The sequence below is a fragment of the Ooceraea biroi genome, chromosome 6 (genome assembly GCF_003672135.1).
Source record: "Ooceraea biroi isolate clonal line C1 chromosome 6, Obir_v5.4, whole genome shotgun sequence".
NCBI classification, from domain to species: domain Eukaryota; kingdom Metazoa; phylum Arthropoda; class Insecta; order Hymenoptera; family Formicidae; genus Ooceraea; species Ooceraea biroi.
Genome location: NC_039511.1, coordinates 8,278,964 through 8,306,926, shown reverse-complemented (window position 1 = coordinate 8,306,926; position 27,963 = coordinate 8,278,964). Strand labels below are relative to the sequence as shown.

Sequence of the window (27,963 nt, the reverse complement as noted above, 5' to 3'; positions counted from 1 at the left end):
TACCCATTGCAGATCCGGCCTTAGACACTTCATTGTTGTGTTCACTACGCATGCGCTAAAAAACGTGGTCTCGCTGACACATCTTATTACGAGAATGGACTATGATACCGCCCGAAGTGTGCTAAATTTATAAACAGCCTGCCCAAAGCTTTCCGATGATTTATATAATAAAGGAAAAAATGATTCTATCGGGAGTGCTCGCATGGGCATTCTTTTTTATTTGATCAATCACTAAACAACTTTAAACGAGGAAGTATGATCGATCGTGAACATCTGGTAGCTAGCAGATAACATTTGATTACATCTGTTCCTAACCTGTTTTCTGTAGAATGAGCGAAAAACGGATAAGATAATACGTCAATCGTTATTACATATGGATGAAAGTGGATAAGAGTAATTGGTTGTGTAATTGCGAAATCGAAGTGCAAGTAAGAAAAAGCTCGAAACGATAATTGCAGTTGAACGATAAAAAACTGTTGAAATTTCAAGGTGAATTTACGTAATATTTTGAACGATTTAACATGATTTGCGTTCGTTATACGTAAATGTAACGGAGCTGTTTTAAGTTCAAATTTCTTCTATGACTCTGATGTATGTTACTGAACATTTTTTGTGTTGTGCCATTTTGTGTTGTTATTCTTGCGACGTGAATCGGCAATAATTAATCGTAAAGGTAAACTATTCTATTTACCAAATGCAAATAATGAAAAGATAGTATATTTAACACGTGTCATTAATGAATTTAAATCTATTGAAACTTTGTGTATATAATTTATTTTATATTATTTTATACTTTATATTATACTTTATTTTCTATTTTATGTACTTCATAACATTATATTATACATATATGAAATTTTAATATATACATATTATTGTTTTATAATAAAACAATTGTTTAGGGGAAACAATATTTACCAAACATAATTATGCAAAATCTATTATTATGTTAGATATCACTTCAACATTTTTGACACTATTTTAAATTTAGAAGTAATTTAGAAATATATAATTATAATAACTATATAATTTAGAAAATAAATGTTCATTGCTTTCTTGCACAAAAATTATACTTTTATTTATCATAGCTTGTGACAAAGTACTGGCATGACATTCCTCAAACTCATTTTTTTTTAACTTTTCGATGAAATATTTCAAATAATTGTTTTTTTATTAAACTCAGTGAGTATTTAATTGTTTTTACAGATGGGTGATATAAAATATTACGGAAAAAGGAGAAGCATCGTAAGGAGAATTGGGTCCTTTTTACCACTGAAACCACTACCGAAAATATATGTCAGCGTAACACCATTGCATTCAATGACAAGTTCAATGATTAACGAAGAATCCACTAGCAATTATGCTGACGCAAATGGATATGATTCTTCAAGGTTAATAATTAATTCTATCAATTTATAATATCAAATATGCATGTACGTTTAAGATACTATTTTTAAAGTCATATCTGATGATAGACTTTTCAGCAGTAGGCCAGACCTATTAGAACCTATTAGTTTTGGATCTGAAGTACGATTGCTTGCACTGGAACAAGAATTGCAAGAACTTAGGGAACAAATTTCAACAATTGTGAAAAATAATAAACTGTCTAAACGTGCGTATAAAAATTTCAAATATGTATCTCCTCATGCTCAAGGAACTAAGAAAATTTGTGAAAGTTTAAAGATTTACGTTTGTTTTATAGATGCATCTATTGCATCTTTGTCCAATAAAGTTGACGATGGAGAACCTTTGTCAGTACCGCCACCACCTCCGCTTCCGCCACCTACGCCGCATATCGCCAGGAGGGCTAGTTTACAAGATCACAAAATTGAAGATCGTATGAGGATTTCACTGAGTGTACAAAACTCGACGGGTGATATGCTTAAAGATATTGACAATGTAAAATTGAAGCCAATTGCAAGGTAATCTATTATTATTATTCGACAAAATATCTAGTCTTTCTTTCTGCAGTTGCACTGGTTTATAATGTTAAAAGCAAGAAAATTCAGGATTCTGTTCTTGCACTATACAGGATGTTTGACAAAACCTTTCGCCTACAAGTAGATCTCGCCAAATTGAAAAGTCGAATTAAAAAGTCCTGTACTAATTTGCAAACAACCACTTCGAGTTATGACGCTGAACACGAATCCGGTTTCCAAATTGCTCCATCACGTCACAATTTCGAGAAATTTGTAATTAAAGTTGCAAAAAGGGCTATTTTGACGAACTTCATCATACTATAGCTACAAAATGTGACGTGCTGGAGAAGTTTAATTGCAATCAAAATAAAGTATGTTATTAGGACTTTCAAGCCTCAAAAGGAATTTTTGGTGTCGGTTATGGTTCATAAGATATCGATGGTTAAATATGAGGTGTATTGTTACGGAAGTTAACTGTGACTTAGGTCACTGACAATTTATCTTTCAATTATGTTTTGTGAAACTTAAGAGTTTTTTAGGTCGCTGAATACGAATCAAATGTCAAAATTGTCAAGCTAGAAATTGACGGATGTTAAATTAAAAAAAATGTTTAGATTGTTACAAAAATTAATGTATAGATGTCTTTCATGATACTGAATAGGAATCCAAAATGTTGAAAATCGTTCTGGTGTTCGAAAAAAAGTCATTTTTTGTTGAACAATGTTATTGGCTGTTTTCCAGTTAGGACACAGAAAATTGCACTCTGTTACACCGTGTAAAATTCTTGGAACGGTGAAGGTAGTGTAGGTTTAATTTCTGAAAATCTCAATAGAGAGTAATACAGTTTTCTAAAAATCTCAAAAGAGTATATTACGGTTCTTTATTTTTTTTGTACAAATTTTGAAAACCACCATTTAAATATTAAATATAAGATTTCTTAAAATATTGATAACACAGACATTTTACACGCTTGTACTTAACTTGTTACTGTGTCGAGTAGTGTAACACTGTGTCACAGTTGGAACATTCCGTTGGACACAGTGTTACACTGTGTCATCTGTGTAACGTGCTGGAAAACCCACATTACCTATCAATACCGTCGCGAGTGTCTGTTGCTACGTGTCCCTAGTAACTCGTCTAAAAGTTGTGCCTACAAGACACGTCTCACTGTATTGCGTATACTGATTCACTAATCCTCTTTTATTAATAACTCCAAATTTTACGTGGTTGTTTGCAAAATAGTACAGGACTTTTTAATTCAATTTGACGAGATCTACTCGTGGACGAAAGGTTTTTAGCTTTATGTGAGACACCCTGTATATGAATGTAGATATTTTTTATATATCGTAATTTGTAGATTACAAAGGATAAAATTGGTGACAAAATGTCTATATGTGTAGAGTTCTTTAGTAGAAACATTTTTGCATTTAATAGATTAAAAAATAATTATCAACTTTGATTCAATTGTCAGATTTCTTCTAATCACATAATAGTTACATTTTCGTATAAATATTACATCTTTGTTTATTAATACAAGTAGGATAGGAAATTAATAATAGAGTTTTTGGAATTTATCAATAAGTAGTATTGTATGAGAACAAAAAAATATGGCCATCTTAAGGGGGCATATATCTTTTTCGGAGCAAAAAATTAATATATTTTATGATTTTTTTCGGGCGAAAATATAAAAGTTACGAGGATCAGGTTTTTCATACATGAAAGTACACATTTTAGCTTATGTTTTCTATTCTGTTTTTTATTTATTATTTATAATTGGAAGTGTTTTCCCTACAGCTCCTCGCCTTAAGTCCTGCATGTCATACAGCGGTTTGCGGTACCAGCGAAATTTCTGACCTGGTTCATCTGAAATACAAAAATCGAAAAGGGTCTTAAAATGTATGATATTTTTTAGTTCCTATCGGATGCGATTTTTAAAATTTTGATTTTTAACAAAATAGCGGATGTTCAAACGAAGAAGACATCGACTTTTGGGCGAAATTTTTATTTTGTTTCTTAAAAAAATAGAAATAATTAAAAAATTGCAAAAAGTATTCGATAGGGACTGGACAATTTTATATACTTGCTTAAAACCGCTTTTAAATCGGTTGAGCCGTTTTCGAGTTTTGGCTGGTACCGATTTTGAAAACATAGTTTCGAAAAAACGCTTCTAAAGTTTTACAACAGGTTTACACTGTAATAAAATTGATTTTTTGTAACTTACATAAAATCATCTATACCTATAAAATGAGTTCTCCTTAGCTGAATTATCTTCTTCCAATTGACTTTTGGCAATGGGCCATTCTCCAAAAACATTAAATTATTGTAACTTTCGTTGTTATTTTGTATAAACCCGCCAAGACAACGATTTACAATTAGTAACGTTTCTGTAATATGTACGTTATGCTACATTTGGAATAGATTAAAAAAAAAAGGTTTTACAGGGGCGCGCCGCTCCACTAAAGCTACCGTATGCCTGTGCATCGCACAGTAAAAAGCGCTGTATCTTCTACAGTTCGAATTTCAAACAACGGCTTTAGGATTTCATTCTTAAGACATTAAACATTCAAAATATGCAAACAAAATCGATTTTTTCAACCCGAGAAAGGTGTATGCCCTCTTAATGTCTTCTAATTTCCTGTGCATTTTACGAAAAAGTGTTTTAGACAAAAGTTGCTTTATATTAAGGACAATTATACATGGTCTGTACCAGGAACTGGATTAATCTTTTTTTTCTTTTTTTAGAAAATATACAATAATGGGTAATTATGTACTTTAACGGACCCAGCTCCAATGACCTTGACCTTGACATATATTGTCAAGGTAACCCTCCTGAGTGACCTTGAAGAAGTTTTAGCCGTCGCTCGTTGTTTGTTAAAAAGTTATAAACAAAGAAAGTTTAATGATTCGCACGAATTTTTAGCTGTCCACGTGAAACAAGAACATGATACTGACATATATTACAAAGGTTACCTTCCCGAATAACCCGCACTAGGTTTTAGTCGTCGATTGTTGTTTGTTAAAAAGTTATTAACAAAAATGTTTAATGAATAAAGCATAATTTTACGATACCATATATGTCACATACCATATAGGTCACGCCGGAATCCGTGGCGTGTACCAGGTGATCAAAATCTGCACGGTGAAATCTGTTACACTGGCCCCGGTGGGGGGGGGGGAGGGACCAAGCCCCTCTCCCCGCCCTCCCGCGAAGCGGGCTGAAAACGAGCGTGTGTCCGGGGCTCCAATTTCGGAAAATATAACCTAACCAGGTTAGGTTAAGTTAAAGCAGAGAATACTTTGTATTTAACTGTTTGTGCTTTTGGTTAAAGTGAAGAATACTTTGTACTTATATTAAAAGAAACTATTCTATATATTAACAATTCACTGCTTTAAATGACTTTCCTTTCTTCGTTCATACACATATTCGTCGTTTATATCTTTCAATATTCAATATTTTTTCGCAATACCTACTATATTTTCGAAATTTCTTTTGTTAATAACTTTTTCATAAACAACGATCGACGACTAAAACCTAGTGCGGGTTATTCGGGAGGGTAACCTTTGTAATATATGTCAGTATCATGTTCTTGCTTCACGTGGACAGCTAAAAATTCGTGCGAAATCATTAAACTTTCTTTGTTTATAACTTTAACAAACAACGAGCGACGGCTAAAACTTCTTCAAGGTCACTCAGGAGGGTGACCTTGACAACATATGTCAAGGTTAAGGTCATCGGGGCTGGGTCCGTTAAAGTACATAATTACCCAATAATGTTCGCAGGAACCTATTTGAATGCATTATTACAAAGTAGTAAAAAGTCTTTAAAAATACAGTTATACATGTTGATAGTAATTCTTAATATACATACATTAATCCTTTCAGGAGCACTGGTACATATACAGGGTGAGCCATTTTAATCAATACACATCAATACAGTAAATAACTCGAAAAGAAGTTATTCAAAAAAATGTTTCAGACAAAAGTTTTATAGCCTCGAGGGGGAAAGATGATGGTAATATTAGTTTAATGGTAGATGGCGCCACTTTAGAGATTTCATCATGGCGGCCATTTTTTAAATAGAAGTCAATATTTTTCTCCAAATAAAAGTTGTAGCTGACAATGAGAGGAATACAACGGTTTTTTATTTTTTGAAATTGGATCATTATTCACTGAGTTACAGTGCTTTAAAGTTTATAATGTAAGTGAAAAGCTTCCACGCTTATACAGTGTGCGTACTTTGTGACGCCAAACCGCCTTCCACCTCTTTGTGTGTGTGTGTGCGCGCGTGCGTGTATTGTTTCTCTCCATTATCTGGTCTTCTATTTGATGCTCACCAGCTCCAGATCCATTGAGACGCATTCCCTCGTGCTTAGCATTATCCAGGATGAACGACATGGACGTGGCGGGGCTTTCATCCCTTTGAGGTGCTTGATTTACATGAGTCCCCTTATCTCTCACGATTCGGAGTGCTTCATTAACGTGAGTCCCCTTGCCTCTCACGATTCGGGGTGCTTTATTAACGTGAGTCCTCTTGCCTCTCACGATTCGGGATGCTTGATTAGCATTCTTTCAACATTTATCGCAGAAACTGTTCAAAGTTATTCCCTTCGACTCGAATGCATAACCTGATCCTCTCTGCGAAATGTCTGACTGTTCTAAGTAAGACAGCTCTTGGTATTGCCCTACATGCCATTCGAATCCATTCGATCATGTCGTCTCTTGTCGTCGGTTCCCGCTCGAATACGACATTTTTATGTATCCCCACAAATAAAAATTAGGAGGGGTTAATCTGGTGAGCGGGCAGGCCATGTAATTGGACCACCGCGTCCGATCCACCTGCCGTTGAATTGTTGATTCAGAAAATTTCTTACAATTCGTGCATAATGTGGTGCTGCACCATCCAGTTGAAACCACATTCTTTGCCTTGTCTCTAAATTGACTTCTTCGAGTAAAACGGGTAAGTGATCTCTGAAGAACTCCAGAAAGTTATATCTGTTCACATTTTCTTGAAAAAAATATGGACCAATTAAATAACCGTTGACGATTCCACACCAAACTATTACACTCCAACGGTGTTGATTATCTACTTGCCTATACCAATAAGGATTTACATCTGACCAATAATGACAATTATGAGTACTCAATTCTCCGGTATTTTTAAATGTCGATTCATCAGAGAATAGAACGTATTTGAAAAAATGTACATCATGCACAATCATCCGTTCGGCCCATTGCCAAAACAGTACACGCTGTCGGATATCATTTGGAGTTAAAAACGGCGTTAATGTGATATGATATGGATGATACGATTTGTTCTTCACAATTCTCACAACCGTTCTCTGAGATATACCTGTTTGTCTTGCTATTTCACGAGTACTAATATGAGGATTAATGTTGACAGCCGCTAAGACAGCCAGAACACGTACATCATCATCATAATCACGTTTAGCGCGACGACGAGTCAACTGACGAGCTCTGTTGGACTCTAATTTTAAGCGTCCGAATGACGGAAACATTCGGATGTCGTCTGTTTGGGTACCGATTTTGGTACAGTCTCGCAGTTTCACGGTAACTACCAAAAGATTCTCCCAAAACTAGTAGTAAAATATCGACGATTTCTAAAGGAGTATAATCCGCCATGTCTAAAATAATGCCACGTCTAAAATCTGATACAATAGTTTAGAAACAAAAGTTGCTTTGTAACAATTAGGAATATCGCGATGTAATTGAGCGCGATATCAATTTTCAAAAAGGGAGTCAGTTTTCAAAAAGTAAAATTAGACAGTTTACCGCTTTCGAGAATTAAAAACGAATGCCTTGAGATGCCCTATGAGTGTGTTGCTGAAAAACGTCTTTCTTTAGTGCTGGAATCAATTAAGCATCGACTTTCTTATTTAAATTAATATGTGATCATAAATTCACATAAAATTAACATAAAACGTAATTTTAGAGAAGTCAGTTTGATTGGGAATGTCATAATTATAACCTCCAAGCTGAATTTTGCATACGAGAAAAGGATTGTATGTTGCGCCGTGTAGCGGTAGCGCCATTGAACTGCTGGTGGTATTTGCTGTCTGGTGCCTCACATCTGCCGTGTTACACGCAGTATACGATTTTTCAAGTCTCAGAACTCAAAAAATACTTTATGAAAAAATATTTTATTATAGTGTTTTGAAAAGGTCTTGACGCCAGTTACAAGCATATGATATGAGACATTGGTGGTTCCATTTAACAAAATCACGTTGACCTTAAAATGACCCCTAAATTTGACTCCAAGGTCAGAGTCAAGGTGATCATCAGGTGTCCTCTTTTGAACCCTATAACTTTTGTATAAAACATTTGTTTCCATCTTGCTTACTTTACGAGATATTTGTGTGTATTGATTAAAAGGGCTCACTCTGTATGTACCACTTACATTGCCGCAGTTTTATTATTATTGCTCTTACAATTTGGTCATAATAATCGTACTTTTTTATTTTTCTGACTTCTAAATACTTATTCTTCAAGTTTTATTAATATTTTTATTTATTATATAATAATTAACAATTATTATGAACAAATAAAGTTGAAAAAATAGCGTTTTTCATTTTAATTCGTCCTTGACGACACAAATGAAGATGGAAAGCTAAACAAATTACTGAATATACTTGATACCTCCTACTATCATATATAAGGTTTGCAAATTTTTTCGCAGGTTCAATTTTTTATAAATAAATAAACAATTATTAACAATTATATATTTTTGCGAAATAAACGAGAAATGAGACCTTTTGCTCAAAATATATATTGAAAAAATATTGCAAGTTGAGGTTTTTATTTTCAAAATCATGATACATATAAATAATATATATATTGAGATAAATATAATACAAGATAAATAATATATATAATATATTGAGATAAATATTGTATAATACAAGAATATATATATAACAATGTAAAACGTTTGGAATCTTTTATCTTGCTTCTGAAAGTGTAATAGATCATTTCAATAGTATTTTTTCCGTAGATTACGAATCCGAAAATAGAAATGTTCCATCACGTCACGTTTTAAAAAAACATGCTCAAAAAGTAAGAAAACGGCGGTCATATTGGATCCTCCATATTGAATTTTTCAAATCTGACTTCAGATTTGTAATTAGCGATCAGAAAAACATAGAACTACATATTTTCACAAAAATCCACCGAGCCGTCTAATTGTGCCCCTGAAAGGGTTAAGTATGTATAATACATTATACATAATATATACATTATACATAATATACATTCTTAATATACACACATAATAATATACATACATACATCTGTATGATATTTTTGTCAATTGTAGCCAGTGGGTATTTAACAAAGTGAGAAAGCAAGCTTCTTACTTTAACTAAGGCTGTGCTTAATTCTTTTCTTTGCTCTTTTAAATTTTGAGCTTGTCCAGAAAATATGAGATCTACAATCTCATCTAGTCTCATACAACCATAGACTTATAGAGATAGACCGGCCCTCACCGTAGAAAGCAGCGCGGCAATATCACGGTGCAGACAATAGCCTGTGGAGTAGACTCCTCCTTCTCGCACCAGCGCTAAAAGAGAAGGAGGGGTCTACTCCACAGGCTAATGTCTGCACCGTGATGTTGCCGCGCTGCTTTCTATGGTGAGGGTCGGTCTATCTCTATATGTCTATGTATACAACTATGAGTCTATTTTATATAAACTGTCGTTTAAAAAAGTGTGTCTTCAACCTGTTTATCGTTGTCACCATTCTCCTGTTTCGTAAAAGCATGACTTTCGTTTGTTTTATTAAAAAATATTGCAACAATATTGCAATAAATCCTCGTTTGTTTCCTTCTTCTTGACCATAGTCTTAGTAAGAATTATAGACATAATAAGAATAGACCGAGCGTAAGACGCGAAACCTGAAGAGCAGGTAGAAAGAGACGGAAAGTAGGTGCCGTGTATCTTTCTCTTTCTGTTACATTCTTTTTTTGTTAGAGAGAGAAAGATATACGACAACTACTTTTCGTCTTTCTAGGCCTTCATGTGATCTTCAGGTTTCGCGCCTCACGCTCGATCTATTCTTATTATGTCTATGTTCCCGACATCATCATTGGAGTTCATCGTACATCTTTTTCTTCCACACATTTATGAGTTCTCTGACCAATTTAGAATTTTATGTCCACTCTGATTGCCTCTTTAGCTAACAAGCTCTCTTCTGCCCTTTCATTATCAGATATGCTTATATGGCTTGGTATCCATATTAGTTGGCATTTTTTCCTCTTATCATCCAACGTTTTCAGCTCTAATGTTATTTGGGGGATAATGAGAAGAGGATAATATGAGTTTCGATTGGAGAAGTGCCCAGACAATGAAAGTACCGATCTTAAATCTTAGATCATATACGGAAAGCAATCTTGAATCTTGGCTAGTCTGAGCGTTTTGTCATCGTTTTCGCGCAAAATGATGACAAAAGACCACAAAAGACCTACTGCCTTCTATTGTTTCCGACTGTCTTCATTATATGAGATCACCGCAAAGCCATAAGTGGAGTATCCTCTTTCTGAGAACCATCCGTAAATAAATATGTAGAAAACCAAATTTCGAACCAGAAATGTTATCAAAGTCCCTTGCTACAGAGTTGGAAAAAAGAAGGTAAATCCCTTCCATTAAATTAACCTCTGAACTATATACAGGGTGAGGCACCTAAAACAGGCTACCTGAATATCTCGGCTGTTATTGGTGATAGAAAAAAATGTGTCAGACCAAACTTGCATGATTTTGAGGGACACATAATTTGTTCTAAATAGTTTTTTATTAGGTGGACGCGTAGAGGTCATATGAAGGTCAACTTCGTTTTTTTAAATGGTATATGGTTTTTTACGTACCATCTAGTAGAGCGTTTGAAGATGCGCACAATCTACGGGTCAAAATCATTCAAGGTCACTGAAGGCCAACTGCAAGGGAAAATAATTTACTTTATGTGAGCGATCGAATACTTTATTTATGTAATGGCGATTTATTATGTACCATACACTGCTACTTTATTAAATGTTCAAAGTGGTGACCTTGAGCATCGATGCATGCTCTAAAGCGTTGCGAGAGAGATATCACAGCATGTCAAATTTCGTTCGGATTAATCGCGGTGCAAGCTCTTGTTATACGCTCTTTCATCTCTTCTTTGGTTGTCGGTATTTCATTGTATACTTGCTGCTTTAAGTTTCCCCATAAATTAAAATCCAAGGGTGTTAAGTCTGGCGAACGTGCGGGCCGTTTGTGATTTCCTGTCCGACCAATCCAACGATCTCCAAAGTTCCTATTCAGAATCTGTGTAATATTTCTTACCGAATGAGCAGGGCATCCATCTTGCTGGAACCACATGGATTGTCGTGTGTGGAGTGGAATATCTTCTAGCAGTTGTGGCAAAATTTCTGTTAAAATTTGCTCATATTTCCGACTGTTTAATATGTCATCAATAAAATAGCGACCAATTAATTATTTTATTGTCAAGAAGTCCGCACCAGACAGTTATAGACCATGGTGTTTGTTTGTCTACCTCTCGCAGCCACCGTGGATTTTCTATTGACCAGTAATGCATATTATGACGATTGACATGACCACAGTTTGTAAATGTCGCCTCATCCGTAAACAAAATTTTGGTCAAAAAAGTATCATCATCTTGTACTTTCTGTAAACCCCATTCGCAGAAGTTTAAACGATTTCGGAAATCATTCCCGTGTAGTTCTTGATGAAACGAAACATGAAAAGGATGAAATTTATTTAAATGTAATATTCGCAAAACACTCCGTTGGCTGATACCACTTTCACATGCTAGCTGTCTTGTACTAAGCTGCGGATTTTGTCTTACAGCTGCTAAAATGTTTTCTTCTGTATTTCTATTATTAATTGCTGTTTTAGATCTTTTGCGTGGTTTATTATCAACACTCCCAGTTTCTTCAAAAGTCTTTATAACGTTTGTATAAACAGACCGCGAGGGTTTAGCACGTTCAGGAAATCTTTCTGCATACAAATGCACTGCTTCTCTCATAATTTGGTGACATTCGCCATAAATGTAGATCATATCTACTTTCTCCGCCTTTGTATAACGCATTTTGGAAGCTACAAATCGCACTTACAATTAGATCGTTAGAATATCACAAACTAAACTATTCCTACAGGTTACAACGTGTGTACAACTGAGTGTTTGTTTACATTCGACGATTCGTATTATCGCGACATTACTAACCAGAGAAATTACATTAAACTTTATTATGTGAGCGATACAACTTGTATTCTGTATTCTGTACCCAGAAATAGTTTAGTTTTTTGAGTATGCATTACATAAATAAAGTATTCGATCGCTCACATGAAGTAAATTATTTTCCCTTGCAGTTGGCCTTCAGTGACCTTGAATGATTTTGACTCGTAGATCAATGTGCGCATCTTCAAACGCTCTACTAGATGGTACGTAAAAAAACATATACCATTTAAAAAAACGATGTTGACCTTCATATGACCTCTACGCGTCCACCTAATGAAAAACTATTTAGAACAAATTATGTGTCCCTCGAAACCATGCAAGTTTGGTCTGACACATTTTTTTCTATCATCAATAATAGCCGAGATATTCAGGTGGCCTGTTTTAGATGCTGCACCCTGTATAAAGAAATACAATTCTGCTAAAGATTAAGGGATACATCAGTGTGGCCAGAAATGGCAACAAATTAAGAGAAATTACCCCAACTCGCTCAGAATAATCAATTCTTTAGAAAATACGAAGTGGAGAGCGGATCCATGAATTCTCTTGATAATACGTAGAGCGTAGAGCTGGTACAATCAAGACTTGAATATGGCATCTTTCTGATACATAATTTGAATAGCACCCTCAGAATTCGACTGAATAAGATTTAGTAAAGGACTTAGAATTGCCATGAGATATAGAATGACCACTCCGCTCAATATATACATAAGGAATCAAAAGAACCGCCTCTGTTTCTAAAGATACAACTCTTGGAGAAAACTTCTTCGGAATTTTCACGCGACTGGACCATCCATTCATAACGTTTTTGGAAGAGATAACAACAATTGCCAACTATCCGGGGTACAATAAATATCAAGGAGTTTCTATTGGTCAAAGATGGTGGAATGAAAAACACACTTGCTGGCAGTTAGCAGTGTATCCCAGCGTGGCCAGAAATGGCACTCTTGCAGCACGCGTAGTATGTGGTGGGGATGGAATGGAGATAGTTTTGCGACAAACGCGCGACGGACTGTTGGAGCGTCGCGTGATCGTCGCGAAACCATCCTCACTCCATCCCCACCACATACTACGCGTGCTGCAAGAGTGCCATTTCTGGCCACGCTGGGATACACTGCTAACTGCCAGCAAGTGTGTTTTTCATTCCACCATCTTTGACCAATAGAAACTCCTTGATATTTATTGTACCCCGGATAGTTGGCAATTGTTGTTATCTCTTCCAAAAACGTTATGAATGGATGGTCCAGTCGCGTGAAAATTCCGAAGAAGTTTTCTCCAAGAGTTGTATCTTTAGAAACAGAGGCGGTTCTTTTGATTCCTTATGTATATATTGAGCGGAGTGGTCATTCTATATCTCATGGCAATTCTAAGTCCTTTACTAAATCTTATTCAGTCGAATTCTGAGGGTGCTATTCAAATTATGTATCAGAAAGATGCCATATTCAAGTCTTGATTGTACCAGCTCTACGCTCTACGTATTATCAAGAGAATTCATGGATCCGCTCTCCACTTCGTATTTTCTAAAGAATTGATTATTCTGAGCGAGTTGGGGTAATTTCTCTTAATTTGTTTTAGTTGTGCTAGCCACCCTAAATTAGATTGTAAGGTAAGACCTAAAAACCTCACTATACTACAGTTTTTGATTTTATTTCTATGGATTTCGATATATTTTTCTTCTTTATGGAATGTAGTACATATATACTATTCTATTTCCTAATTGCATCGGCGATTTTAATGCTCTGTCATTATGACTAAGTATACACAGTCTAGTTTTCTTAACCGATAATGTTAGACCAAGCAAGTCTAATCTTACTTATTTTTCTTCAGTTCTCGTAATCCTGTATTTAGCGAAGCAGCCAACGGATACGCACACATATCCACATATTGAAAAATTCTACATTGTGCAGATATTATCCTTATATTATCTAGTTCAGCGATATAGCAGCTATAGAGGAAAGGACTAAAAACGTTAGTCTGGGCATTACTTTAAACGTCCAGAAGACCTCAATTTCCTCTTGTCTACATGTATCTGTCTAAATTATAACAATTAAATTATATATGAATCGACGTGTCCTCATGAGAATTTTCAACGCCATCAATTTGTACTATAATTGATCACATAATACATTGTCACACGCTGTCTGTATATTTAAGAAGATCGTGTATTGTTCTTCGAGTTTTTCTCAGAACACGGCAGTCACTATAATTTTATTACAATGCATGAAACTTCAAGGTTGTCATTGTCATGATCTTTCTTTTCATTATCATATACTCCATGATTTTGCACATACATATATGACGTTAATGAAATCGGTCTAAATTTTATGTTTTCATCTTTTGGAATAAAAATCATTGAATATGACTTGGAAAAGAGCCCATCTGTAACACCAAATTGTAAGTTCTTAGTAATATTTTCCAAACTTGAGAAAAAATTTTAATTAGATGGTAGTCGATATTGTCTAAACCTGAACGTGATTTCATTTTAGTAGATTCTAAGACTTTGTTCAATTCTAATTATGAAAAAGAGGTATTTAAGATTCATCTCTCCTCATTCTCCAAGATTCAACTTTTCAAAACGAGGCTCTTCTATCTCGGCCTAAAGAGAATACAGTTTCGACAGTCTCGAATTTTACCTTCTTAATGCATTAAACTCATTGTTGTTGTTAGATCTGTTCCATTTGACTTTAACTCTTTTAACAGTATTTCAAACATAAGAAAAACTAGATTCTCTACGAAGGCTAGAAAAAAAGGTTTGAAAATTCTCTTGATCCGTTTAAGTTCACATCACATTGGTTACCGCTTTTTTATATTCTATAAAATTTTGATAATTCCCTCTGCTTAAATTTCAAGAGAGTTGCCTTTCTGAAACGTAATCTGTTGCATTCTTCTGTCCACCACAAACAGGGTGGTTGAAATATTTTATTACAAGAGATTCCCGTTTCTCTTTATTGAATTCTGGAGTTGGTTTTAACTAGGGCTTCTTCAATAATACCTATGAAGAAAATATAGAACATTTCCATCTCCATACGAACTTCCCATAACTCTGAAGATCTTTTGATTTCAGACTCTATAGTGGACCGAAAAATCTGTTTCAATCTGTTTAAATAGAATATACCTATTAATAAATCTATTCGCTTTTCTCAAGTCTGTCTCAAGTCTACATGTGTACGTTTGAATAGATATTGGGAAATGATCTTCTCTATGAGTCATCACCTATCCTTCAGTTGAGATCCAGCGTCAACGATCTGTGGACAAGCGACAGGTCCATCACTGAGTTAAAATGATAAATTGTACTGTGAAAAGTGGACGACCATCGTTCAGTCTTCCAAAAGATTCTCTCTTGACTGACATGTATGTATGAACCGAATTCCAACTGGTATTATCCACTTTAAAAAAAGCCGTGTTAAATAAAATCGAAATCATTGTTGCCTCTTTTCCGCGATGCTGATTGGTTATCTCGATTCGCGTTGTGCGTTATGTTCAGTTTAGATTACCATCACGCGGCTGTATTCGCGTGGAGGTTAACAATTTGGTAGAGTGTGATAATTGTGCATATAATAAATAATAGATGAATATTATTATTCGAAAACATTATTAATATTGAAAGATAAAATAGCGCGCGCCTGTGTTGTACTGGTAACAACATAAATATCCCAGAACTCCTCGGAAAAAGAAAAAAATTTTAATACCTAGAACTTTTTCATTTATTGTTTTAACGAATTTTAAATCATCGAGAACTCTAGGCAATATGCCAAATAACAATATAAATAGCACAGAACTCCTTGGAAAAAGAAAAAAATGTTTATGGCTAGAACTTTTTCATTTGTGTATTTAAAAGATTTTCAATAGTCAAGAACTCTAGGCAATATTCCAATTAATAATATTATCATGGCAGAACTGTTCGGAAAAAGAAAAAATTTTCAACAGCTAGAACTTTTTCATTTGTGTATTTAAAGGATTTTCAATAGTCGAGAACTCTAGGCAATATGTCAATTAATAATATTATCATGGCAGAACTGCTCGGAAAAAGAAAAAATTTTCAACGGCTAGAACGTTTTCATTTGTGTATTTAAAGGATTTTCATTGGTTGAGAACTCTAGGCAATATGCCAATTAATAATATTATCATGCCAGAACTGCTCAGAAAAAGAAAAAATTTTTAGGGCTATAACTTTTTCATTTATTGATTTAACAAACTTTAAATTTTCGAGAACTCTAGGCAATATGCCAAATAATAATATAGATGCCCCAGAACTCCTCGGAAAAAGAAAAAATTTATATAGCTAGAACTTTTTCATTTGTGTATTTAAAGGATTTTCAATCGTCGAAAACTCTTCGCAATATGCCAAATTCACTCTTAAAAATCCGTGTTAAATGTCTTCGCGTGGAGGTTAACAATTTGATAGAGTGTGATAATTGTGCATATAATAAATAAGAGATGAATATTATTATTCGAAAACATTATTAGTATTGAAAAATAAAATAGCGCGCGCCTGTGTTGTACTAGTGAATATTAAAACCGCCATAAAATGTAGTTTTAGTTTTAAATTGAGCTAGAAAGTTGCTTCATTCATTCCTAGTAACTGTCATTGAATTAGGAGGACGGTAACGAGCTACCAAGATATCAGGTTTACTTCGCGTAGTTACCTTTATGCTTTAATTTTTCTTTCACAATCCTCTTTCATATCCATTTTTCTATATTTACAAGATGAATTTATTAGGATTATGATCTTCCGGTTTATCCGATCTTTCCTCAATGGGTCAAATCCTTTTACTATAAATGAATAATTTGGCGAGACTCATGTCTCTGAAATTAATATCGCATTAGAACAGTGATTTGATAATTCAACTACCTTATGGTTAATAGTCTTCGCACTCCATTGAAGTATACAAAAAGATTTCGTTTTCTTATTATTGTTATTCAGTTTTTTGGAGAGATTTGCTAAGTGTAAAAGCACGATCGTTCTTCTAATTCTCGTCAGAAGTGTCTCAAGAGCTGTTAATGCAGTTTCTAAGATATCTTGGAATTGGTTCTTTCTGAATTTTGTTGTCCCTTCTTTTGTTCATGGGGTATCGAGCGATTCGAGAGAACTCTCTCCCGTCTTTCTCCAAATCCTGATTACTCCTCTTTCCTGCTTAAGAAATTATTTTTCGTCTTATACAGAATCCGTGTTTCTATCCTTTCATTTTTTTTCCATCTGGCGACGTGTTCCCAAGAACAGAAGATTATCAAATGCCATCTTCGGAATTTCCACAAACTTTGTGAAGATGGAGCATTTTCTCTCAATCGTTTAATGGTTCTCACTAGAGTTCATACATTTCTGCGCCGCTCTGTAGATTCTCTAAACATCTTTGCTAAACATCTGCATAAATCAAACATCTCTTTTGTTTCTCGCAGAATTTACTTATACAGGGTGTCCCATTTTAAAGTTTCCCCTAAAATATTTTAGAAACACTGCGTTAAATCGAAAAATGTTTCAAACAAAAGTTTTGTGACTTCGAGGGGGACATAAGACGGTACTATTGGTTTGACCTTGTGTGGCGTTGTCAAGGTCATTTGGAGTTCAACTTTATTTTTTTAAACAGAACTCCATACTTTTTATTGCAGATTCTGATTCTTCGTCGAAAAGTAAGTAACTTTTGTCCGAAACAGTTTTTTAAAAACGCCCTCCTTATCCCGAAAACTCAGGTTCAACCTTTAGCGGACCAATGATAATACTCGCTTTATAACAGACACTAAAGTTTTTTTTAGTATTTTACTGTTTACCATCAGCATGTGCGTTCGTGCGTATGCGTGTGTTTATATCCAGCCAACTAAGGCAAGATCAATCACAGATCCGGCCAGTTAAGGCAAGATCGATCACAGATCCGGCCAGTTAAGGCAAGATTGATCACTGATCCAGCCAGTTAAGGCAAGATCGTGCTCTGATCCAGCCAGTTAAGACGGTACTATTGGTTTGACCTTGGGTGACGTTGTTAAGGTCAGGGCAAGGTCACTTCGAATTTTTTAAATGGAACCCCCAATTTTTCATTGCATATTCTCATAGCTTACCTCGAGAGCTTTTCAAAACACTATAATGAAGTATTTTTTCATTAAGTACTTTTCGAGTTATAAGGCTTGAAAGTTACAATACCCATTACTCAAGTTGTACCACGCGGATCAATTTCCTTGGCATCAATTTCTAAGGTCATGTGAATATTCTCAATGGTGAAATTAACTTTGACTGTAGAATAGGAAAGATCGACAAATTTTCAGACTCCATGTTGTTGGTTACATAATTTCAAGGTCAAACAGTAAGTAGTTCCGAATTATTATTTCAAAGCCAAGAGTGGAACATTCAGAAATGGTCTTTGCTTTAATCGACTTGAGAGTTTGAGAATTATTGTACTATTACTTTCCCATCTCAATATTAAACACTATTGGTTATTCTTATTTACTGCAGGATTCGATACATCTCATTGAAAGTTGACTTATCGATTGACAGCTGGTGTCTTTCTCAATTTGTATGAGTCCTTGAGCAATTAGCATAAAGTTTTCTGTTCTCGACACTTCCTCTTTAACTCGTCACGTCAGTCGTGAATGATTTTCAAATTTTTTTTGTTTCTAAAATTCCATTGTTGTCCAAGCAAAAACAATGCCCGATTACACATCGAACGAGTTGACCGACATTCTTCTCATCCTAAGAAAATGTCGACGTAATTACAAAAGAGCAGCAGCATTGTACCAAAGAAGATTTCCTCTACGACAACATCCGAGTCATACTGCAATACGTAAAATTGAAATAAGGATTCGGAGAGGGAATCTCTGTCGACGAAGATGTTACAACGTAGATGATTACGCGCTGAATGCTCGTTTCCTCGTAACTCTGGCGATGGTTCATTTGAACCCTCATGTATCATTACGTGAAATTGAGCGTACAGTGGGGATTTCAAGATCGACTGCTTCTAGATACTTGAAGGCTGCAAAGTACCACCCTTATCAAATTACACTAAATCAAGCCTTGACTGAGAATGATCATCGAGAACGGTTATTATTTTGTCGTTGGGCAACACAGCAACTTCTGCACGATGGCGATTTTTTTTAAGTACGTTTTGTTCAGCGATGAAGCTACTTTTCATAGTCATGGAACGTTGAATCGTCATAATTGACACTATTGGGCTCCAGTTAATCCTCGTTGGATGCAACAAATAGACAATCAGCATCGATGGAGTCTCACTGTCTGGTGCGGAATCGTCAATGGCAATGTAATTGGCCCCTACTTTTGTGATGGTATGGTTAATGCTCAGAACTATTTACAATTTCTAAGAGATATTCTTCCAATACTTCTTGAAGATATTGACCTTAATACACGGAGAAGAATGTGGTTCCAACATGATGGTGCAGGTCCTCACTATGCCAATATCGTCAGAGATTATCTGAACGAAACCTTCCGTGATGTATGGATTGGAAGAGGTAGTCGAGTAAGGTGGCCAGCAAGATCACCAGATTTAACTTCTCCAGATTTTTATTTATGGGGTTACCTGAAAGATGTAATCTATCGGGAGAGACCAACGACAAGAGAAAACACAATGGAGAGGATCCGAGCAGCGTGTAACATTATTCCACGTGATGTTCTCTTACGTACTGTTACAAACTTCGAGACACGGATTCAATATTGTCAATAAGTCAACGGAGCTACGTTTGAACATCTCATCAGATGAGCAGAGAGACGACCTACAAATCTAATTTACGATTACCTTACTTGGCCTTAATTGACTACATAACGGCATGATCTTGCCTTAACTGGCTGGATCAGACCACGACCTTGCCTTAACTGGCTGGATCAAAGCACGATCTTGCCCTAACTGGCTGGATCAGTGATCGATCTTGCCTTAACTGGCCGGATCTGTGATCGATCTTGCCTTAGTTGGCTGGATATAAACACACGCATACGCACGCACGCACATGCTGATGGTAAACAGTAAAATACTAAAAAAAATTTTAGTGTCTGTTATAAAGCGAGTATTATCATTGGTCCGCTAAAGGTTGAACCTGAGTTTTCGGGATAAGGAGGGCGTTTTTAAAAAACTGTTTCGGACAAAAGTTACTTACTTTTCGACGAAGAATCAGAATCTGCAATAAAAAGTATGGAGTTCCGTTTAAAAAAACAAAGTTGAACTCCATATGACCTTGACAACGCCAAGGTCAAACCAATAGTACCGTCTTATGTCCCCCTCGAAGTCACAAAACTTTTGTTTGAAACATTTTTCGATTTAACGCAGTGTTTCTGAAATATTTTAGGGGAAACTTTAAAATGGGACACCCTGTATATCTTATCTATCCACATCTGTAACACAGATGTACTGCAGGAATATAAAATTTCACTGGATTAATTGTCCTTAGGATAGATATTGAATCTAGTAAGGCTTCTTCACGAAACTCCAGACAAATACTCTGCAAATCTATCTTTTTTTGTCATTTCCTTTGTTATTTCTTTTTAATTGATAAATTTTCATAACCAACAAATTGAAGTTTTTGGCTTCAATTTGGCCTCTAAGTTCCTCCAATGATATAGCTTCAGGGATTTCATTAATCACGCCCTTCCTTAATTTAAAGCGTGGGATGAATGCAATCAAATTTGTAGCATATCGTTAGACAAAGCTGCATTTGTCAATATTTTCGACTATAAAGTTACTCTCCGTATCAAATGTATTTCTCGTAATATGTGTATAATTGACATTAGCTGAGTTTAATTTCTTCGCCGTTACAATAAGAAGTACTTCTTTTATTACTATTGGGTCGTCCGAAAAGTTCGTGCTGATTTTGAAGGAAAATTCAAAGGCAACATGTTTTTATGTCGATAAATATTTATTGACTTATGTATGCACCGTTTTGTTTCACAACCTTTGTCCATCTTTCACGCAACTGGAAGATTCCATTCTCCCAGAACTTAGGTTTCTCGGCGAAAAACTCCTCAAGGTGGTTTTTTATGTCGATCAAAGAGTTGAAGTTGTTGCTGCTAAGAGAATTTTGCAAAGACCTAAATAAGTGAAAGTCTGAAGGTGCAATGTCTGGTGAATACGGTGGGTGAGGTAGCACATCCCAGCCAAACTCCAACAATTTTTGTCGGGTAGTCAAAGAAACATGAGGTCTGGCATTGTCCTGATGGAACACGACGCCCTTCCTATTGGCTAATTCTGGACGTTTTTCCTGAATCGCTATCTTTAATTCGTCCAGTTACGAGCAGTACTTATCTGCATTTATCGTTTGGTTGTGTGGTAGGAGCTCATAATATAAGATTCCTTTCCAATCCCACCAGATACAGAGCATGACTTTTTTTGGATGAAGGCCGGCTTTCGGAGTGGTTAATGCTGGTTCATTTCGCTTACCCCAGGATCTTTTTCGTTCTACATTGTTGTAAATGATCCATTTTTCGTCACCCGTCACTAATTGCTTAAAAAATGGTACGTTTTCGTTGCGTTTGTACAGCGAGTCGCAGATGGAAATGCGATCCATTAAATTTTTTCGGCCAAATTATGCGGAACCCATACATCATAGCGACTTACGTAACCAAGCTTCACTACATGATCGCGGACAGTGGTTTTCGATAATTTTCAGTATCTCTGCTAATTCACGTGTCGTGTAGCGCGGGTTATTCTCGATCAGTATCTTGATTTGGTCATCATCAGTAGTAGAGGGTCTACCCGAGCGTTCTTGGTCTTTAAGGTTAAAATCACCAGCTCTAAACTTAGCGAACCACTTACGTACGGTTCTTTCAGCTAAAGCGCCTTCTCCGTAAACAGAACATATCGAATTTGTTGCTTGTGAGGCAGTTTTGCCTTTCCGGTAATAGAAAAGCATCAAGTGTCTAAAATGTTCTTTGTTTTCTTCCATCTTCAAAAGAGTACAAAACTGACACGAATCAATTTATCTCAAACAACTTTTTTCCTAAAGATGCGTTGAAATGTCACCTTTAAGCATATGTATATAAATCGTATGTTTTCAATAACATTGATATATTCAGACATGTTCCAATGCCATCTATTAAAAATCGGCACGAACTTTCCGGACGACCCAATATTTGTTGTATCCGTTTGTAGTCAACATGTAAAACGTATGGAGCTCGTGTGAACGCATCATATTTCTTTTGTCCTCTGTGTCGGTTACTTGGTTTTATTTGATTTTCCTTGTCATGAACCTTTGAATGTGATCGGCTGCTAGGTTCCCTTCCACTTTTTTACTTAACGAATGTATTCTCTTCTTCCTGCTTTGAGTCTTTTCTTTTAGTGATTTCTTAGGAGTTTCTTCGTCCGTAGTTGAATGGCTTCTTTTCCTTTCCAATCCACTAAACTCTGTTTTGATATCCATTGCAGATTTTCGGGGAAATCGGAACAATTGACCTCTCAAACTTACTCAAAATGAAGTCACGTATATTGTCTCTTGTATTCTCATAAGCCGGCGAGAGTACATGGCCTCCAACCGGTAAGGCTTCTCATGTAAGGCTCGGTATATACATATTAATGTCTCACGCTAAACATTTATAAAGAGCTGACAACTAAAATTTCAGTCCCTTTTTAACCTTGATATTAAGCTGATAACTTTTTTTCTGTGAAAGTCCATATAATAGCACAGAAAATATGAATAATTAACCCCTTTCTCTTTGTTACGTATTCTCTTCTATTCGTCTACTCACGATTAATCTTTTTAAATTTTTTCTGTAGTGCCATCTTTTGATGAGTGGTTCCATCATGAAGCTTGACATTAGCTATGATTACTCAAAATTTCGAGGCACTATCATGCCTGCGTTATTAGTTTTTATATTAAAAGAGATAATATCTTATTGATGCTCATCGAAAAAACATGCTTCGTAGCGCATATATTGATGGAATATCAAACAGACGCCAAAATAAAGCACTGCATAATATTTTCGTAATCTATATCACATATTATAATAAAAATGTATGTGAACGTATACGTGTATGTGAAGTCGCGTATGTGCGCGCGCGTGTATTACGAAAATATTATGTTTATTAATAAACAAATAACAAATTCGGTTAATGTTTATTCATATTTTCCTTTATTAACTCGTTATAAATTTAGAAAATGTAGAAGATTGCATCTAAGAAAGTAGACTTCTATTTTGATATAAGAAAACTAACATGTCGACATTTTCTGGCAGCAAAGAGCTTCTTTTTGAAGTAATTATGTTACCAGCCGTTGAGAAACATCGCTCTGAGCTTGCAGAAGATGCCGGTATACTCAAATATTTTCTAGCAAGGTATGCAATAGCAGAAAATTTATCCTTCCGAACATTCCACCATTCAAATGGATCCAAATCAAATCTAAGTTGCGGCTCAGACAAATAGCGTTGCTACTGCGTGTCAATGTCATTACTATTGATCTCTTGCTGATAAAGGAACTCCAAAGCACTATTTCTCGTGGTAACTTTGGAGCTCGTGCTTTCGGAAGGAGCTACTGCCTCTAGCATATGTTTCACGTGAGCTCTAATTTCAAACCTCGCCTCAAAAGGTTCATGATCTAAGTCTTTAAACCTTGGATCCAACATTGAAGCAATCTGTCTCGCCGTAATGTTGGAGGTCCGCGTTAAATCGACACGTTGTGTAATCTCATTTGCGATTATTTTCTTGGCGTTTTGTATCATTATGTCATCCTCATTGCGAATTTGCATGTGATTCTGAAGTGCCTTTTGTAGGACAGGACGAACCATGGATGTAGGAGAACTATTGTCGCCACATAGAACTGTAGTTGCCATTTGCAGAGGTTTCAACAATGTCACAAGCGCTTCTATGAGTGACCATTCTCTCTCACTTATTTCTAAGCTTTCGGCTACAGAAGTTGTAGTACTACGACGATCTGTCAATACATTCATGACAGAGATTCGATTTTGAAGAAGTCGCTCGAGCATTAAGTATGATGAGTTCCATCTTGTCTTGCAACTCTGTAAAAGACTCATCGTAGGTAGACCAAGTTGTTCTTGTTTCTCTTGAAGCGCATATTTCGCCACATTGGAATGTTTAAAATGTGAAACAATTTTGCCGGATTTCACAAGCAATTTTTCAATATTATCTCCAACGAGAGCTTTGTTAACCGCTAGCTGGAGACTATGGGCAGCACAAGTGAGACCAGACTTTTCTGTAATTTGCTGGAGTAAATGAATGGCGTTTACAATATTTGTAGCATTATCAGTGACTACTGCCATAACTTTCTCGTTAATGTTCCAATTCATGAATAATTTCTCCATTCGACTGGCTAAATTGGCTGCTGTGTGACGTTCTTCCATTTCGTATACTCCAAGAGTAAAGCATTTAGGAATCCAATTCTCATCCAACATGTGAGCGGTTGAACGGGGAGAGTGACGTAAGAATCCTGTGATAAAGAAGACCAGCAATCGGTAGTGCATGAAACAGCGACAGAATCTTTCAGCGCGATTTTAATTGTCTCTTCAATATTGTTCTTAAATAAATGCAATCTTTTCTTTAGAGCTTCGTCTTTACATGGAGAATAGCCTGGCTCCACCGCGATCATAAATTGCCGGAAGCCCTCGCTAGAGCAGAAAGAGATTGGCATTTGGTTAATTGCAATCATTTTAGCCAATGCTTGGTGTATTAATTCCTTCCGCTCTACACTGCAAACAATGTTGGTTTGTATATTGCGCTTCCGTCGGCGTTTCGAATTAGATTCAGAAGATCTTGAAGAACTTGATTGGGACAGAACAGCTATCTAATTTTGTTCAATTTCTCCAATATTATTTTGTTCTTCTTCAACGCTCGCGTTTTCTTCATGATCTGATAGATCGTGCCTGTAATTTATCGCTGCTTAATATCGCTGTATTAAGTTAATTTTTATTAAAATACATTGAATATTCGTATTTTTAATTTAAACAATTACACATTTATTTTAATTAATATTAATAAGTTAATTTTGAAAGTGTCCGAAAACTTTTAACCTGCAGTGTATATGTATGTGTGTGTGTTTCTTCATCAAGTAGCAAATTTTCATTTTTCTTTTACGGTATAAAATGATAATAATTATTTAGGAAGGAACATACTGTTGTTCACTGGGCGTTGTGTTACTTTCCCTATGAACATCATGTACTGTCATCAGATGTCTTCCCAAAGATCCGGTAGTACCGCCAGTACAGGAGAATTCATTGTTGCTGTGTTATCGCATAGCTCGCAATATGCTTTATCTCCTTTACAGGTAGCGTATTGCCAAACCCAACTTTTGCGATGTTTCATATTTATTGTGAATGTAACACAGGTTATTTACGTCTGACTGAAGACTCACCGGTGTGAACCTGGCAACCGATGTGTCACTTCACATACACGTATACATGGGTACACGTGTACACGTATATACGTGTCCTCGTGTATACACGGGTACACGTGTACACGTGTATACACGGGTACACGTGAATGAAGATTTCGAAATCCATGTACACGAGTTACGTGTACACGTGAATATTAAAACACGTAAACAATCGAGAGCTCTAGGCTGCACCGGCCGGAATTTGACTGGCAGCGAATTGAAACACGCGAGCTTTGCGTTATCTTTTTGAATTAAGAGAGGCAACGGCTGTTTGCAACAAATAAACACAAAGTTTTAGATCTATTTATTAGAAAATTCTTTAACGATTGTTGTTTAATTGCGATGTTATTACCATTTGCTCTCGAGTGGACTGAAACTTTTTAGTAGAGCCAGTCTATAAAACCCGAAGCGCAAAAGCGCCTCGTTTCATCTCGAGTTTAGCATGCTTCAGTATAGTAAAGTCTGTAACATTCGGAGTCCATAACATTCAGATATTTTTTTATCATTGTTTTGCAAAGAGTATCGCGAGTATTCGAGCTATAATGATTCGGTCGCATCTCATTCTCTTGTAATCGCCTCAGTGCATTCCGCGCAGTGCGATATTGCCATTTTCATTCGTGTCGTATACGTCGGAATTTGTACATAGCATAGCGTTCTTTTGTGTGTGACTTTTTTGTGAGTTCAAATAAACTGTTATTTTCGTATATGCAAAACGTAGACTTTATTCTTTGTTAATTTATTCTTATAACTACAATCTGCTTTCCCTCTGACGCGTTGAAGCGATTAACTCCTTTCACACAAATTCCAAGATTGTATTTCTTGGCCAGAAAAAGGCATCACAATGCTCGAATATCTCTCTGATTAGGCTTCTCGTATGTGACTTTTGGCTATTTCTAAAACTTTAATTGGCGATGAAAGGAAAGCGTTACGTTTTCATTCAAGATATCCAAAGGGCTTCCAAGCCGCGATTTTGGATTCAGGCATCTATTTTGAATAAAAACAAATAAAAAAAATAATTGACGTATTATATTTTCTTCGGTATTAGTTGCATCAGGGTATGGAAAGACTGTGTATAAGTAGTTTGACCTTGAGTGGCACCATGAAGGTCATCATAATTTTTTTAAATGGGATGATACATGTTTGTTTCCATTTCCTAGGTAATGTCAAGACATTCCAAAATACTATTTATTTTTCTTTTTATTTTAATTCGTTAAGGATTTGTGATTTAATATAAAGCAACTTTTGTGTATGTATGTGTATGTGTATGTGTATCTATCTATCTATCTATCTATCTATCATTGATATATCTATTGTATCGATGTACAGGTCTCCAGGTGGACATCCTATAAGGGTAAAGCGTGAAAATAGTCCATGCAACGATTTGCAGGAGATCTTGCGAAGACGCTATATAGCTATGCAATCTCCTGACAGTAAAAATTCATCAGTTAGCTTAGTTATGGACGATTCGTTTTAAATAATGTGTATAAGGAATATGTTTGAATATTCTCATTTTGTGTGTCTACGTTTATACAAAATTTAGGATTTTTTAAGTATTTTGTAATGCGTGCGTAAAATTTAAATTATTAATTATACTCTACATTAGCGCTCATTTGCAAGAAAGTTTAAAACGAAAATAATGTATGGTGCTGATATAACATACTCAGGTATTATTCTTCTTTTATGACGAAAAATTTAAACTTTTAGTTTTTTTGAAGATGTGTTTGAAGAAAATTCATTATAATCTTAGTTGATTTTAGTTTGTCATTGTGATTTATAATCATAATAACAAACTAAAATAAACTATATATTTATAATCATAAATATATAGTTATATGATTTATGTAATAAATATTTTCTAGTTTTGTAGGTCAAATATTGTTGTAATGCTGAAATTTCCCTTCATACCTTCTTTGCAAATTTTAGTCAACAGTGTACAAACTTTATTCAATCATATAAATATTACTCTTAGGTAATTCACAATAAGTTCACCAAAATATGCAAACTTCACTCGATTATGTATAAGTGAGAAAAATAGGATTTAATAGTTTGTACGATGGAAATTAGAATTATCAATGCGATAATAATTTATTTATAACAAAGTTTCGTTTTAACATAAAAATGTATAACATTGTCTTTTACAATATTATTGTAAAATTAATTGTATATTTTTAGTTTATTGTACGTTGCCATAAAAAGTGAAATTTTATTATATATATTTAGATATAAAGTTTTTAACTTAATTTCCTATATTTATAAGCCATGATAGTTACAAATTCTTTAAAAAAGTATTAAATGTTAAAAAATTCGAATTTAATACATTAAATTTGAGGAAAGAACATTTTTTTATTGTAATGTATTTTTCTTAAATAATGATACACATTTGTATAATGTCAGCATAAAATACAGCCAAAATAGTAATATTATTAGGTAGTTGCATTGAAACCCGCTGTTTTTTTTCGTTTTTAAGCATTTATTTTGTAAACACTTGTTGGGT

General features: G+C 35.2%; 1 protein-coding gene across 11 annotated transcripts; it reads left to right on the top strand.

Moving 5' to 3' along the window:
* Positions 1-73: 73 nt before the first annotated feature.
* On the top strand, positions 74-27,463 carry LOC105276556 (mitochondrial fission regulator 2). Of its 11 annotated transcripts, none has more exons than XR_893414.3 (7): positions 74-276; positions 1,207-1,391; positions 1,476-1,612; positions 1,703-1,922; positions 22,514-22,622; positions 23,320-23,418; positions 26,796-26,906. XR_893414.3 is itself a non-coding variant. In XM_026970033.1 (5 exons), exons 1-5 carry the CDS (start codon positions 256-258, stop codon positions 12,330-12,332), a joined length of 600 nt encoding a protein of 199 aa, XP_026825834.1. In that variant the 5' UTR covers positions 74-255; the 3' UTR covers positions 12,333-12,347. The 11 variants fall into 11 exon arrangements, 5 of the variants coding, with proteins under 5 accessions (XP_026825834.1, XP_011332580.1, XP_019886322.1 ...); XR_003406601.1 differs by having other exon boundaries at positions 22,514-22,636; XR_893416.3 differs by lacking the exon at positions 23,320-23,418 and having other exon boundaries at positions 26,796-26,869.
* Positions 27,464-27,963: the final 500 nt, after the last annotated feature.

What these genes read in the sequence shown, in the direction of transcription:
- LOC105276556 (XM_011334271.3), top strand. Translation starts at nt 256, where the DNA reads ATGATCGATCGTGAACATCTG. An exon ending in TGATCGATCGTGAACATCTG is followed by an intron (nt 277 to 1,206) that starts GTAGCTAGCAGA and finishes TTGTTTTTACAG; the next exon opens with ATGGGTGATATAAAATATTA. An exon ending in AAATTGAAGCCAATTGCAAG is followed by an intron (nt 1,923 to 26,795) that starts GTAATCTATTAT and finishes ATCGATGTACAG; the next exon opens with GTCTCCAGGTGGACATCCTA.